Source organism: Astatotilapia calliptera, chromosome 6 (assembly GCF_964374335.1).
Source record: "Astatotilapia calliptera chromosome 6, fAstCal68.1, whole genome shotgun sequence".
In the NCBI taxonomy this organism is placed as follows: Eukaryota; Metazoa; Chordata; class Actinopteri; order Cichliformes; family Cichlidae; genus Astatotilapia; species Astatotilapia calliptera.
In genome coordinates, this window is record NC_137427.1 from 296,563 (window position 1) to 311,167 (window position 14,605).

At 45.6% G+C, this 14,605-nt stretch overlaps 1 protein-coding gene across 6 annotated transcripts in view; it reads right to left on the reverse strand.

Annotated features, from left to right (window-relative positions):
- Nucleotides 1-833: 833 nt before the first annotated feature.
- The window catches only part of sos1 (son of sevenless homolog 1 (Drosophila)), a 43,953-nt gene continuing 30,181 nt past the window's right edge, over nt 834-14,605 (reverse strand). For 4 of the 6 annotated variants that reach the window (XM_080302225.1, XM_080302222.1, XM_080302226.1 and 1 more), the window contains 3 exons: nt 13,407-13,451; nt 4,416-4,537; nt 834-1,650 (listed from right to left, as the gene is read on the reverse strand). In XM_080302225.1, the coding sequence (XP_080158351.1) occupies nt 1,078-1,650; nt 4,416-4,537; nt 13,407-13,451 (740 nt within the window). In that variant the 3' untranslated portion in view covers nt 834-1,077. The remainder of the gene's footprint in view (nt 1,651-4,415; nt 4,538-13,406; nt 13,452-14,605) is intronic. The other 2 variants (XM_080302223.1, XM_080302224.1) reach the window with 1 other exon arrangement.

The following is a 14,605-nucleotide window of genomic DNA, read 5'->3' on the forward strand; positions in this document are numbered from 1 at the left end:
TTAATCTGAACAAACCCCTAAAAACAGTCAGTGATCACTATTGTCCCCTCTCGGTTTTTATTACCATTGTTCATTTTAAAGCTCAGTTTTTAAACCCTATCTACAGCCCAGCCCATGCAGCAGTATAATGACTGACCTCGTATTGTGGATGGATTATCTCAGTTGTTCTCCTGACTGAAGTTTGGTCCTTTTACAGCATCTTGCCATGCGACTGATATTGTCTCTAACCATCAGGAACCCTCACGTTAATTTTTATCAAGCAGAAAAGTGTTCGCGTTCATCCTCCAGCTTCACTGTGTTTATGCTAACATAGCTGTGTTGCTAGCGATCACGTAGCACATCATTATATACCAGCTAGCCCAACTTTAGTAACCTTACAAACGTCACTGCTGTTTAGTTTTCTGTCTTCATTTATGTTGGAAGTGATAGCAGAGCTGTACGTTTAAATTTGTTCATAAATCTCTCAGTCAGAACATGCTATATCATGTTTAGATGGAAACTGGCAAGCTAACTTCCTGCTAACTTCTAACTCCATTGAATTTAATAAATCCTGTTTTCATGGATGCCTGGATGTTAAACTTCATAGTTACACCTGGTAAAGCAGCAACACTGATCATTTTATTAAAGATGAAAGACTTTAGACAGTTTTTAACTCTCAGTGATGCTGCAGTGATCGTTTGGACCTGAAGCAGAGTTTGAACCCAGACACGAATAATGATGTCAGACTTGAAGACCACCCGCTGCTGCAGGGGCAGTAGATGTGGAGGAGCCCACCTACAAAAACCAGCCACAGTTCAGTTCAGCAGGTAAAATAAAGACCGATGAATTCCAGGTTTCTTCGAGCTCAGTGAAAGAAATGTTTATTCCCTTGTTTTTGTTTACATCACTAATAATGACATCACCACCATCTTCTTCATCAGGTCCACCTGAACCACTGCAGTACCTGTGTGGCTCCAGGCCAGTACCTGAGGGTCTCGTCCCTCTGAGGTCTGAGCTCAGAGATGTTCAGAATAAGAGCACATTTTTGTTTTACAGTCAGTCTCAGTTCGAAGCAGTCAGAGCTTCCTGATTGGTCCATCACACATTTTTACTTTCTTCTGATCCAATCAGCTGTAGTGTTAACTCAGTCTCCTCCACAGCCTGTCCAATCAGCTGTCCCTGAACCCTCTGGAACTCCAGGCTGTCCAATCGCACAGAGGGCGTGTCCAGCATGGGGGCATGTCCAACAGAATCCCTCTTGTATGTCTTTGGGGGGAGTTTGGGAACACTGTGACGTGGAGGCACAGGGGGGCCATCCAAGGTGAGGGGAGGGAGTGGGGGGAGGGGTGGAGAAGGCAGGGGTAATTTCCTGGAGGTGGGGGTGACAGGAGCAGGGAGAGGGGGTGAGGAGGACAATGTGGTGGGGGTGGAGCAAATGGAAGTTGGGCCAGAGATGTTGGGGGGGAAGAAAGCCTGAGGCAGGAGGTCACAGCGGGGACGACCCTGAGGGGGGGGCAGGAGGTGTAGAGGGGAGCTGAGGGGCTCTCGTGGAGGCAGGGAGGGGGGGCTGTCAGGTGGTGATGATGACAGTGACGAGTAACGAGAGGGGTGGAGCTTACAGGTGGGCTGACGAGGTGGAATGGCTGGGGGGCTGTCCAGCTTTGACACCATCTGTGAGGGAGAAGGGAGGGGGGGGGTCAAATGTCACATTCAAATGAATCTTTATCAAGATTGAATTGAGAAGGCGGCGTCAGACAACAGCCCCGCCTCCCCTCACCACAGACCTTTGTTTACATTTACACCATAACAGGACGCCAACAGGGGCCCGTTCTTCGTACCTCGCTAAGTAAGTTAGCTGGATTAGATTGTTGACGATTTCGCGTGATCTTGGATCGTTCGGTTCTCCGAAGCTCATCCGGGACTTGCTGTCATAGCAACAGATCCGTAAGTGTAAACCTGCTCGGGAGCAGGTTTACTTTATGTAAACAGGATTAGATCGCGGCCACGCAGGTATGTCCGCTTCATTTATACCAAAGCAACAGCGATATTCCACCACTGTTTCACCATAAATAAATAACATCAATGTAACTAAAGTTAATGCAGCACTTGATCCTTTTATTGATGTCACACAGATACATACAGGTCATTTCCTAAAAAAGGGAAATGTACTATTAACATTCTATTACATGTATGTGATTATTACAGATGTAATTCATATTTCAGAGTAGTAATAGTAAATTACTTCGTGTAATCAAGATGAGAGACCACGGCTATAAAAGCGAAGGTGGATTTGGGAAGCCTGTCGCAGCCATGTCCTGTCCGTATACGCGAGCAACCCATTGCGGAAGGTGCAAGATTGATAAGGAGAGTCCTCAGAATTCAGCGTATATTGCGGGACAGACAGGATCCTTTAGCTCAGCGCGACAGTGTGCTCATAGAGAGATATCGATTTTCCCGTGAGGATATTATTCACTTAACCAACTTGTTGACGAGGGGGTGCAGGACCACCACCTGTCTTTTTTTTGCTCTGCCCTTTTCTTGGTTGCTGTTATGAACAAACAAACAGATTATTTCAGGGTCTCTTTCCAAGAGACTCAAAGCAATATAAGTGATCAATATTACCATTCTGTAGAATATTCTTATATTTCACTTTTACTTGTTCCCATGTTCTAGTGGGTCCTGTTGTGGCTCTAATGTGAAAGAGGATATAATGTAATATAATAAATTTACCCTACCGCCTACTGGTGTTGGCCAGAGGGGCCGATGGCGCAATATGGCAGCCTGGCTTCTGTCAGTCTGCCCCAGGGCAGCTGTGGCTACACCTGTAGCTGCCTCCACCAGTGTGTGAATGTGAGAGTGAATGAATAGTGGCATTGTAAAGCGCTTTGGGTGCCTTGAAAAGCGCTATATAAATCCACTCCATTATTATTGTTATTATTAAATTACTTACGAGTTTAATTTGTCAGCAACTTTCTGCCAGCCCTCTCTCCTTGCTTTTGCAGCCTTTGCAGTGTTCCCTTGTGTTCTGATTAAACTCTGAAACTCCTGAAATCCCTCACTCAAGAGTTCTTGCTCTGCTGCCGAAAAATACTGGACATTTTCGCCGACCAATCAAAGGGTTGCCGATCAATGTTTCTACTATCGATGCGTAGCCCCTGTTAAGCCACCCAGTGATCTCACATTACTTCATCCAGCTGTACTAATCGTCAACAACAGGTGTGTTCGGAGAACCGGATTAGCGAGCTCACGGTTAGCGCGATGGTTTGATCTTGGATGTGTCATTTGATCTTGGATGTAGTAAGCGAGGTACGAAGAACGGACCCCAGGTTGACACAGCAACAACTACACCCACAACAACAAGGTGGAGGTTACACGTCTGGGCTGGAAAAGCCGCAGAACCACAGGAAACGCTCCTCCGGGTCTATAAACAGCTTGATGTCTGTGAAGGTTCTCAGTCATCCAGGTCATCGTAGTCAAAGGAGCTTGCAAAGAAAAGCGTCTGGACTTCCTTAAGTTACTTGAAGACGTTTCACCTTCATCCGAGAAGCTTCTTCAGTTCTAAGGTCAAATGGTGGAGAGTCCCAGATATAAACCTAGTGGGAGTTTCCCCCCACAGAGGGACAAAAGGACCCCCTGATGATCCTCTAATCGCCTGAGCCAAGGTGTGAAACTGGGTGTGGGTCCCAATCAGCCAGAGTTTCGGGTGAGTTCATTGTGAAACCTGGCCCCACCTTATCATGCGAATTCCTGAGGTCAGAAGAGCCACCTCCACAGGACAAGACTCAGCAGTCCATCTGCATCTTAAGGTCAAAGGTCATTCTTTCGAGGATACCAATGTTCACATTTTGGACAGAGAGGACAGATGGTTTGAAAGAGGAGTGAAAGAAGCATCTGTGTCCACTGTGAGCGACCATCTTTGAACAGAGGCGGGGTTTACGACACCAACTCTCTGCCATCTATAATCCAGTTTTGAGATTCCTCCCCAGACGCCTTAACGCCCACTCACATCCTGGGCCATCTGACCTCAGGAATTCGCATGATAAGGTGGGGCCAGGTTTCACAATGAACACACCCGAAACTCTGGCTGATTGGGACCCACACCCAGTTTCACACCTTGGCTCATGTGATTAGAGGATCATCAGGGGGTCCTTTTGTCCCTCTGTGGGGGGAAACTCCCACTGGGTTTATATCTGGGACTCTCCACCATTTGACCTTAGAACTGAAGAAGCTTCTCGGATGAGAGGTGAAACGTCTTCAAGCAACTTAAAGAAGTCCAGACGCTTTTCTTTGCAAGCTCCTTTGACTATAAACAGCTTGAAGCTAAAAACAGGTTCTAAGAATTTGGTGGTTGCTGCTCTGTGATACACAAAGAACAGAAGGAACCCTGAAACGTTCTTGCAGTCCAAAAGCTCCTCGGGCTAAAGCAAAGAGGGTACCTTGGAGGGGGAAGACTCAGCAGGAGCCGACTCCGGTCGTCTGCGGGGAGGAACAGGAGGAGGAACGGGAACATCCTCAGAGGCCCGACTGAAGCTCACCATGGAGGAGACCGAAGAGGACCCTGAAAATTACCAGATAGACACTGTTAGAACCAGGAGAACGAACAGGAGAACCATACAGCAGCCAGCAGCAGATTGGTTTGTTGCTCGTTAACTTCACGCTTTAAGTACTTCAGGGCTCCAGAGTGCGACCAACTTGGTTGCACATGCGACCTAATTTCTCAATGCTGCGACTAAAAAAAAAATTTAAAGTCTCAGCAACTCTGAAAGTCTCCATGTGATTAACAACAGACACACATTATCCACATATCGTGGTTTAAACCATTCAGAGATGGTCAGGGGCGGGACCTCTCTGATTGGCCGTAATCCAGATATTCCTGTAGGCCTTGTGTGTATGTTTGAAAGTGTAGGTCAATAGAGAGGTGAGTAGGCAACAAAGGCTGTCACACTTGGTGTTCGCTCGCTCTGCGGTAGAGTATCACTTCCTGTTCCTGCTCAAACACAGTGGTGTTTCTGAGTAGCTTATCTGCTTAGCAATTTAATTAAAATTTTTTATATACATTCTTCTTTCATAGTATAATCTTCACGTGCTTCATCCAAAGCACACTGTGTACTCACTACCTAACTTATAGCCAAAGTATTCACTCACTGTGTCTTTACTGTTTTGCTAACTTAGCTTAGCTCGTAGCCGACTCGTTAGCACCATGGCTACTTCACCTGTCCCTCCTGCACTTTCTTGCTCATTGTGTCAGATGTTTAGTTACTCCTCGGCCTCCTTTAGCAGTAATGATATCTGTAACAAATGTAGCATATTTGCAGCTCTGGAGGCCAGGATTACTGAATTGGAGACTCGGCTTCGCACCCTTCATTCACCCATAGCTAGCCAGGCCCCTGTAGCTGGTGCAGCCGAAGATAGCGTAGCTGTTCCCCGGCAGACCCCAAGCAGCTGGGGAAAGAGGGCGGCTGGGTGACGGTGAGGAGGAAGCATAGTCCAAAACAGAAGCCCCAGGTACACCACCAACCCGTTCATGTGTCTAACCGTTTTTCCCCACTCGGCGACACACCCGCCGGGGGCATGTGAAGCTAGAGACACTGGCAACCATAGTCAACTGTCTTCCAGGGGCCAGAGCAGGCGACATTGAAGGAAATTTAAAACTGCTGGCTAAGGGTAAACGTAAATTCAGTAAAATCATAATTCACGTCGGCAGTAATGACACCCGGTTACGCCAATCGGAGGTCACTAAAATCAATATTGAATCGTGTGTAACTTTGCCAAAACAATGTGGGACTCTGTAGTTTTCTCTGGTCCCCTCCCCAGTCAGACCAGGAGTGACATGTTTAGCCACATGTTCTCCTTAAATTGCTGGCTGTCTGAGTGGTGTCCCAGAAACGATGTGGGCTTCATAGATAATTGGCAAACCTTCTGGAGGAAACCTGGTCTTGTTAGGAGAGACGGCATCCATCCCACTTTGGATGGAGCAGCTCTCATTTCTAGAAACATGGACAAATTTATTAAACCCCCCAAAATATTAGGTCTCTCTCCTCCAAGTCTCTGTTAGTACATGACTTAATAATTGATCAACAAATCGATTTACTCTGCCTTACAGAAACCTGGTTGCAGCAGGATGATTATGTTAGTTTAAACGAATCAACACCCCCGAGTCATTCTAACTACCAGAAACCTCGAAGCACAGGCCGAGGGGGCGGTGTGGCAGCAATTTTTCACACCAACCTATTAATCAACCAAAGACCCAGACAGACTTTTAATTCATTTGAAAGCCTGATGCTTAGCCTCGTCCACCCCAGCTGTAAAACTCAGAAACCAGTCTTACTTGTTATCATCTATCGTCCACCTGGGCCTTACACAGAGTTTCTGTCTGATTTCTCAGACTTTATATCTAATTTAGTTCTGAGCTCAGATAAAATAATTATTGTGGGTGATTTTAACATCCATGTAGATGCTAAAAATTACAGCCTCAACATGGCATTTAATCTCTTATTAGACTCAATTGGCTTCTCTCAAAATGTAAAAGAACCCACCCACCACTTTAATCACACTCTAGATCTTGTTTTAACATATGGCATAGAAACTGAACATTTAACAGTGTTTCCTGAAAACCCTCTCCTGTCTGATCATTTCCTGATAACATTTACATTTACAATAATTGATTACACAGCGGTGGAAAGTAGACTTTATCAAAGTAGATGTCTTTCTGAAAGCGCTGTAACTAAGTTTAAGAATATAATCCACCCACTGTTATCATCTCCAATGCCCTGTACCAACACAGAGCAGAGCAGCTATCTGAACGCTACTCCAACAGAGGTCGATTAGCTTGTTAATAATTTTACCTCCTCACTACGTACGACTCTGGATACTGTAGCTCCAGTGAAAACTAAGGTCTCTAATCAGAAGTACCTGACTCCGTGGTATAATTCTCAAACATGTACCCTAAAGTAGAGCTGGGCGATATATCGAGTTTTTAAAAAATATCGATATATTTTTATACGAGATATAAGATCTGACAATATCGTTTATATCGATATAGTCTATGTTACGTTATAATTATACTTGTGGAGCCGCAAGTTTGCCTCTCTTTCGTCCACTTTCGTCTTTACGTTACTCGGCCTCGCCTCTCCTTCACTGAACACAACTCCCCCTCCTCCCCCATCGCTTCACCTGCAGGAAGCAACAAGATGGACACGGCAAATCTCCTTTAACGAGTTACTGCGCATCGCCCCGTGCATGGGGCTGGACGGCGTCAATGTGTTAGCTAGCTAACCACGCTAACGAGCTAACCACGCTAACGCCATGCCGCCCAGAGGTGCTGCACAGCCTAAAATCCTTGCATTTTCTCAAAAGTTGACAGCGCGCCTTATGTATGAATTCTGGTTGTGCTTGATGGCCGCGAACCGATTTTATGTGGTACACGGCGCTCAGCAATCTGTCAAAAAATGTTTTAGTACGACTTTGGTAAGCTACGGAGCTGCACCGCTTGATGGATTGTCGGAGCATTACGGCTGAGCCTCGCGGAGTGATACGTACTGGGCTTCAACGTAATATTACCCTACTGTGTATAAGGACCATAAATGGCACCTGTTAAGAGACGTGGTTGCGAAGTGGATTTCAAACTCAATGCTGTCAGTCACGCAGTACAAGTTGGGAACAGAGCAGCTGTGAAATCTGTCTTTGTTATTGTGCTCGTCTTTTAGTTTACATTTTGACTGCACAATTGTGAGCTCTTTGTTTAGCACAAAAACAACCTTGTTTTCTTTTATTTATGGAGCATTATTATTTAATAAATGCTCATAATTTATTTTTGAGTAAATTTTATGTACATCTGCTCTATGTTAATAAAAGTGCCTGTGTGACATCTGGGACACAGCTTTGACTAAGAACTCTCTTTTTGTTCTTACTTTATGGCTTTAAAAAAAAAAAAAATCGAGATATATATCTTATATCGCCATCCAGCTAAAAAATATCGAGATATGAATTTTGGGTCATATCGCCCAGCCCTACCCTAAAGCAGATGACTCGTAAGCTGGAGAGGAAATGGCGTATCACAAAATTAGAAGATCATCATTTAGCCTGGAGAAATAGTTTGCTGCTTTATAAGAAAGCCCTCCGCAAAGCCAGAACTTGGGCTGGGCCATATCATACAGTTCACGGTAATACCGGTATAATGTTGGGCAACGCTGAGAAAATAAAATATCGCGATAGAATATGGCTAAAACACGCATGCCCAGTGCCTTTGTTTTCATATGCACATGGCCGAAAAAGCATGGCGGCAACGGAGAATGAGAAGGGGGAAAGCGCATCATTGAGCGAAACCGATGAACTGGTTTGTAAAATGCTGCAACTTCAGTGATGTGGAACTGGCTTGGTGTCTGTCCGTCAGATACTCACCAAAGCACATTTTTTTGTACAACATGCAAGCGGGCCGTCGTTATTGCCGTATTTGTCGGTCTAAGGTGCTCGTAAATCTGGGAGTAATCTGGGTCCTAAACTCAGTCTCATTCAGGTCCAAAGTCAAACGATCACTGCGGCATCATTGAGAGTTAAAAACTGTCTAAATTATTTCATCTTTAATAAAATGATCAGTGTTGCTGCTTTACCAGGTGTAAGAATTAGGTTTAACATTCAGGCATCCATGAAAACAGGATTTATGAAATTTAACAGAGTTAGAAGTTAGCAGGAAGTTAGCTCGCTAGTTTCGCTAGTTACCTAAGCATGATATAGCATGTTCTGACTGAGAGATTTATAAACAAATTCAAACGTACAGCTCTACTATCACTTCCAACATAAATGAAGACAGAAAACTAAACAGCAGTGACGTTTGTAGGGTTACTGAAGTTGGGCTACCTGGTATTTAATGATGTGCTACGTGATCGCTAGCAACACAGCTACGTTAGCATAGCATAAACAGTGAAGCTGGAGGATGAACGCTAACACTTTTCCGCTTGATAAAAGTTAACGTGAAGGTTCCTGATGGTTAGAGACAAATGCAATCCTATGGCAGGATGCTGTAAACGGACCAAAATTCAGTCAGGAGAACAACTGAGATAATCCATCCACAATACGAGGTCAGTCATTAATATACTGCAACAACATGGGAATAGTGCAGCCGTGATAGAATACAGCATTAATGAATCAATGGTACAGAAGTGGAGGAAGCAAGAAGAATGAGTTTAATAAAGTTTGATTTATCTGACTGCTTTGTTTCGCTTAATGTGCCTTATAATCCTGTGCAATTTTTTGTCTGAAAAATACGTATTTGACGTTTTTATTTGGCACACTGCAGTTTAATGTTGCAAAGCAGGTCTTTTTAACTTCAGTGGATATTATACATGGTTATGCTCAGGATATGTCAGCCCATTTCTACTGGAAATGCCTTTTGGTTAAACTTTCAGCAAGGAATTTGCATTTGCACTGTTAAATTTTTATATAGCTTTAATGCACATAAAAAACAGCTGCTTGTTTAAGTGAAAATACATTGATGGGGGTTTTTTGCGCTAGCAAAGTTGTGGAGTTGCATTTTGTCTCGCATCAATTATATCGTTATCGCAAAGTTTCAAATATATATCGTGATAAATATTTTTGGCCATATCGCCCTGCCCTAGCCGGAACATCTTACTATTCATCACTGATTGAAGACAATAAGAACAACCCCAGGTTTCTCTTCAGCTCTGTAGCCAGGCTGACAAACAGTCAGAGCTCTTTTGAGCCAACAATCCCTTTAACGTTAACTAGTAATGACTTCATGAACTTCTTCACAAATAAAATTTTATCATTAGAGAAAAAATTACCAATAATCATCCCACAGATGTAATATTATCTACAGCTACTCTTAGTACCATTGATGTTAAGTTAGACTCTTTTTCTCTAATTGATCTTTCTGAGTTAACTTCAATAATTACTTCCTCCAAACCATCAACGTGTCTTTTAGACCCCATTCCTACAAAACTGCTCAAAGAAGTCCTGCCATTAATTAATGCTTCGATCTTAAATATGATCAACCTATCTCTAATAATCAGCTATGTACCACAGGCCTTCAAGCTGGCTGTAGTTAAACCTTTACCCAAAAAGCATCTCTAGACCCAGCAGTCTTAGCTAATTATAGGCCAATCTCCAACCTTCCTTTATATCAAACATCCTTGAAAGAGTAGTTGTCAAACAGCTAACAGATCATCTGCAGAGGCTTATTTGAAGAGTTTCAGTCAGGTTTCAGAGCTGTTATGTTGCGGGTCACATTGACCCAGCACAGAAGAGATTTCACATGTCATCTGCATGACTACAGAAAACGAAAAAAAAAAAAATCAAAATTATAAAAGAAAATTGTAAAATAATCAATGCCATTGTTTCTAACACTTTTGGATGAGTAAATTTGCCCTGGGTCAAATTAACCCAGGAGCATAATTGGTGTTCCTAGAAACCAACATAACAGGAGAGTTAAAAGGGAGTTTTTCCTTCCCACTGTCGCCAAAGTGCTTGCTCATAGGGGGTCATATGATTGTTGGGTTTTTCTCTGTATCTATTATTGTAGGCTCTACTGTACAATATAAAGCGCCTTGAGGTGAATGCTGTTGTGATTTGGCGCTGTGTAAATAAAATTGAATTGAACTGAATTGAACAAAGCCTCATTTCTGCTGTTTAATACCAAAGAAAATTAAACTTAAAATGATACCAAATTACAAAACGCTGTCTAATAAAACCTCTATAACTTGACTCCGCTTCACTTCATGTTGATTCATGGTTTTCTTCAGTTTTTAATCTACTGCAGATATTTTAAGGTTATCTGCTATAAAAATCCAGGCCAGGAAAATCTCCATAATGTTTTTCTGTTTTATTCTCAGTTACTTTGACACAAAGGCATTTGCTGTGATGCTCACACAGTACTGATAAATGATCAGAATTATAATATTTCTGACTGTCTGAGGAAAAATTGAATTGAATCGAATCGGGGCCTTGTGAATCAGAATCGAATGGATTATAGAAATCAGTGATACCCAACCTTAGTGAGCAGCCTAGGCCTGACAGAGGTGGATGTAGCTGTGGGTAATAAGAAAAGATGAAAAGAACGATTGATAGTGTTTTCATTAAGGCCTGATCCGTCTGAAACTCATAGCCAGTGCTCTGACACGGAGCCATGGATTGCTCAGCTTACATCTAACACCGGTCTGGAGACGGCATCAGATAATGAGCCACATACGATGGACCCCGAGCCAGAGCCCACTGAGAGTAAAAGGAGGAACGTGTATACTTTTGGAAAAGATTCAGTGAAGCTGATAACATGATGCACTGCATTTACTGTTGCGAGTGTGGAGAGACCGTGGCCGGCAATACTGCATTTGTGACTGCTTCTAATAAATTTCAAAGTGAAACGCTGAAAAGCACAGTGTATCCAGAGAACACATTATAAGCTGCGATAAACGCCCAGTGTCTCCTCACTGCCTTTCAGCAGCAAACAGGTCGTCAGGAGGCCGACATGATGATGAAGTTTAACATTGGCACTCTTTAGCAATACTGTAGGCCAGGGGTGCCCAATCCCGGTCCTCGAGAGCTACCGTCCTGCAGCTTTTAGATGCATCCCTACTCCAACACAGCTGAATCAAATGAATGGCTTGTTATCAGGCCTTTGCCAAACACGATGGCACGCTGAAGAGGTAATCAAACCATTTGATTCAGTTGTGTTGGAGTAGGGATGCATCTAAAAGCTGCAGGACGGTAGCTCTCGAGGACCGGGATTGGGCACCCCTGCTGTAGGCAAAGCACTTTAAGCACAAGCACCTTTTCAGGAACTTATCCTTCTTGCAGAAATGTGCTCCAAATAAAGCACTTTGTGTTGACAAGATTGATAGTTAATCATTTACAAATCAATATTGTCTGTATGGACAGCAGTTGGAACATGTAAAAAGGCGGGGTTAAGTGATGCGGTTGAAAAACTTGGGCGCAACTAACTTTTGTGCTGGTGCACATAAGAAAACAAGTTAGTGTAACCAGTGTAACCACGGCAACAAGTTAGTCTAGAGCCCTGTACTTAATTCAAAAGTTAGAATTTCTTAAAAAACCAAAATAAAAGTAAGATCATCCGTCCAGTGCAGCGGTCTCAACAGACACTGACCAGTCATCTCTCCAGGGTTTACCTGGGGACTGAAACCTGACCTAGGACAGGTATCCTGGTCGCATGAACCACCTAAACTGACTCCTTTCAATGTGGCGGACCTCTAAAGCTGACCCCAGAAGCTCATTTCTGCTTCACGTTTTTCTGTTTTATCCTCAGTTACTTTGAACCAAGGGCATCTGCTGTGATGCTCACACCTCTGATGAAGTGTCAGCTTTCTTTTTATACATATAAAAATGTGCATATGTACTGATAAATGATCAGAATTATGATATTTCTGACTGTGTGAGGCAAAACTTCACAGATTCAAATAGAACCAAATCGATTCTAGAAATCAGTGACGATACCCAGCCCTACTCAGGATGCTGTGCAGGTGGTAGACGAATGTCCCAGGCCTGCCTGCCATGTTACCCTCAGCTGATCGAGGAACTTTCCAACCTTCCCTTCAGGATTCACTGTGACTGTGTGCATGGAAGAACAGCAGACAGCGCACTCATCCAAGCACGTCAGGTACTCAAAGACGAGTCCTGTTCCAGCGAACAGGTACAGAACCAGGAAGGTACGAGTGGACTCAGGTGAGCCGGTACATCTCACGCTCGTCCCCAAAACCAGTTTACGCAGCCTGAGAGCAGCCTGCCAAGACCTCGGCCATCGTGTGCTGCCTGAACCACGAGACGCTGGAGTCCAACTGTATCCAGCTGGAAAATGGACTCCAGTCTTTTTACAGCAGACCTCTTTCACTTTTTTCTGGCCTTCACACTCCGATGGATGCGTCAGAGAGCAACTTAGTATCTTGGAAGGATAATTGGCACGCAGCCTGGAGCAGCCAGGGATCGAACCACCAACCTTGGATTAGTAGATGACCTGAGCTACCTCCCCCACCTTAGAGCACCCTCCTTCCCCAAGGGTGATGGGGATGAGGAAAATTCCCAGTTTACGCAGCCCAACATCAGCCTGCCAATGCATCAAACTACAACTGCTGCCCGAAACAAGAGACGCCAGAGTCCGAGCGAGCCGCCGGATCAGAACTCACTGAACTTCCCTGACGCCTTCTTTCATCTCGGCCGGTGCAGAGACAGTAACACAGCTGCCAGTTTCTATGGAGACAAACTAATACAATGGGTGTGACATCATGCACAGGTGAGACACAACAGGAAGTCTAATCAATATCCTCTATACCAATGAGCAATCAATAACAATGGAACAGAAACCTGAAACACACTGAGACAGGTGAGAGACAGACAGGTGTGATGTGTGGGGCGCAGGTGAGCTGTGGAGCAGGCGTACGGAGAGTCAGGAAGGTCATACTAACGTGGGCCGTGCGGCAGAGACACCACAGCAAAGATGCTGTCGCAGGCTGCAGGTGAAGAGGAGAAACACTGTGAGGAAGGGAGAGGAGTGGTGACATCATCCTGCAGAGAGGAGGTACGATGATGGAGGCGAGAGCAAGGAGAGGAGGTACGATGGTGGAGGTGAGCGCGAGGAAAGGAGGTACGATGATGGAGGCGAGAGCGAGGAGAGGAGGTACGATGGTGGGGAGGAGCATGAGGAGAAGAGGCACGATGGTGGAGGTGAGCGCGAGGAAAGGAGGCGCGATGGTGGAGAGGAGCACCAGGAGAGGAGGCGCGATGGTGGAGAGGAGCACCAGGAGAGGAGGCGCGATGGTGGAGAGGAGCACCAGGAGAGGAGGCGCGATGGTGGAGGAGGCGCGATGGTGGAGAGGAGCACAAGGAGAAGAGGCGCGATGGTGCAGAGGAGCACCAGGAGAGGAGGCGCGATGGTGGAGGAGGCGTGATGCTGGAGGTGAGCGCGAGGAAAGGAGGCACGATGGTGGAGGAGGCACGATGGTGGAGAGAAGCACAAGGAGAGGAGGCGTGATGGTGGAGGCGAGCGCGAGGAAAGGAGGCGCGATGGTGGAGGCGAGATGGTGGGGAGGAGCACAAGGAGAGGAGGCGCGATGTGGAGGCGAGGAAAGGAGGCGCGATGGTGGGAAGGAGCGCGAGGAAAGGAGGCACGTTGGTGAAGGCAAGATGGTGGGGAGGAGCGCAAGGAAAGGAGGCACGATGGTGGGGAGGAGCGTGAGGAAAGGAGGCACGATGGTGGGGAGGAGCATGAGGAAAGGAGGCGCGATGGAGGAGGCGCGATGGTGGAGAGAAGCACAAGGAAAGGAGGCACGATGGTGGGGAGGAGCGTGAGGAAAGGAGGCACGATGGTGGGAAGGAGCGCGAGGAAAGGAGGCACGATGGTGAAGGCAAGATGGTGGGTAGGAGCGCAAGGAAAGGAGGCACGATGGTGGAGGCTAGCACGAGGAGAGCGCGATGGTGGAGGCGAGATGGTGGGGAGGAGCGCGAGGAAAGGAGGGGCGATGGTGGAGGAGAGCACGAGGAAAGGAGGCGCGATGGTAGAGGCGAGCACGAAGAGAGCGCGATGGTGGAGGCGAGATGGTGGGGAGGAGCGCGAGGAAAGGAGGCGCGATGGTAGAGGAGAGCGCGAAGAGAGGAGGCGCGATGA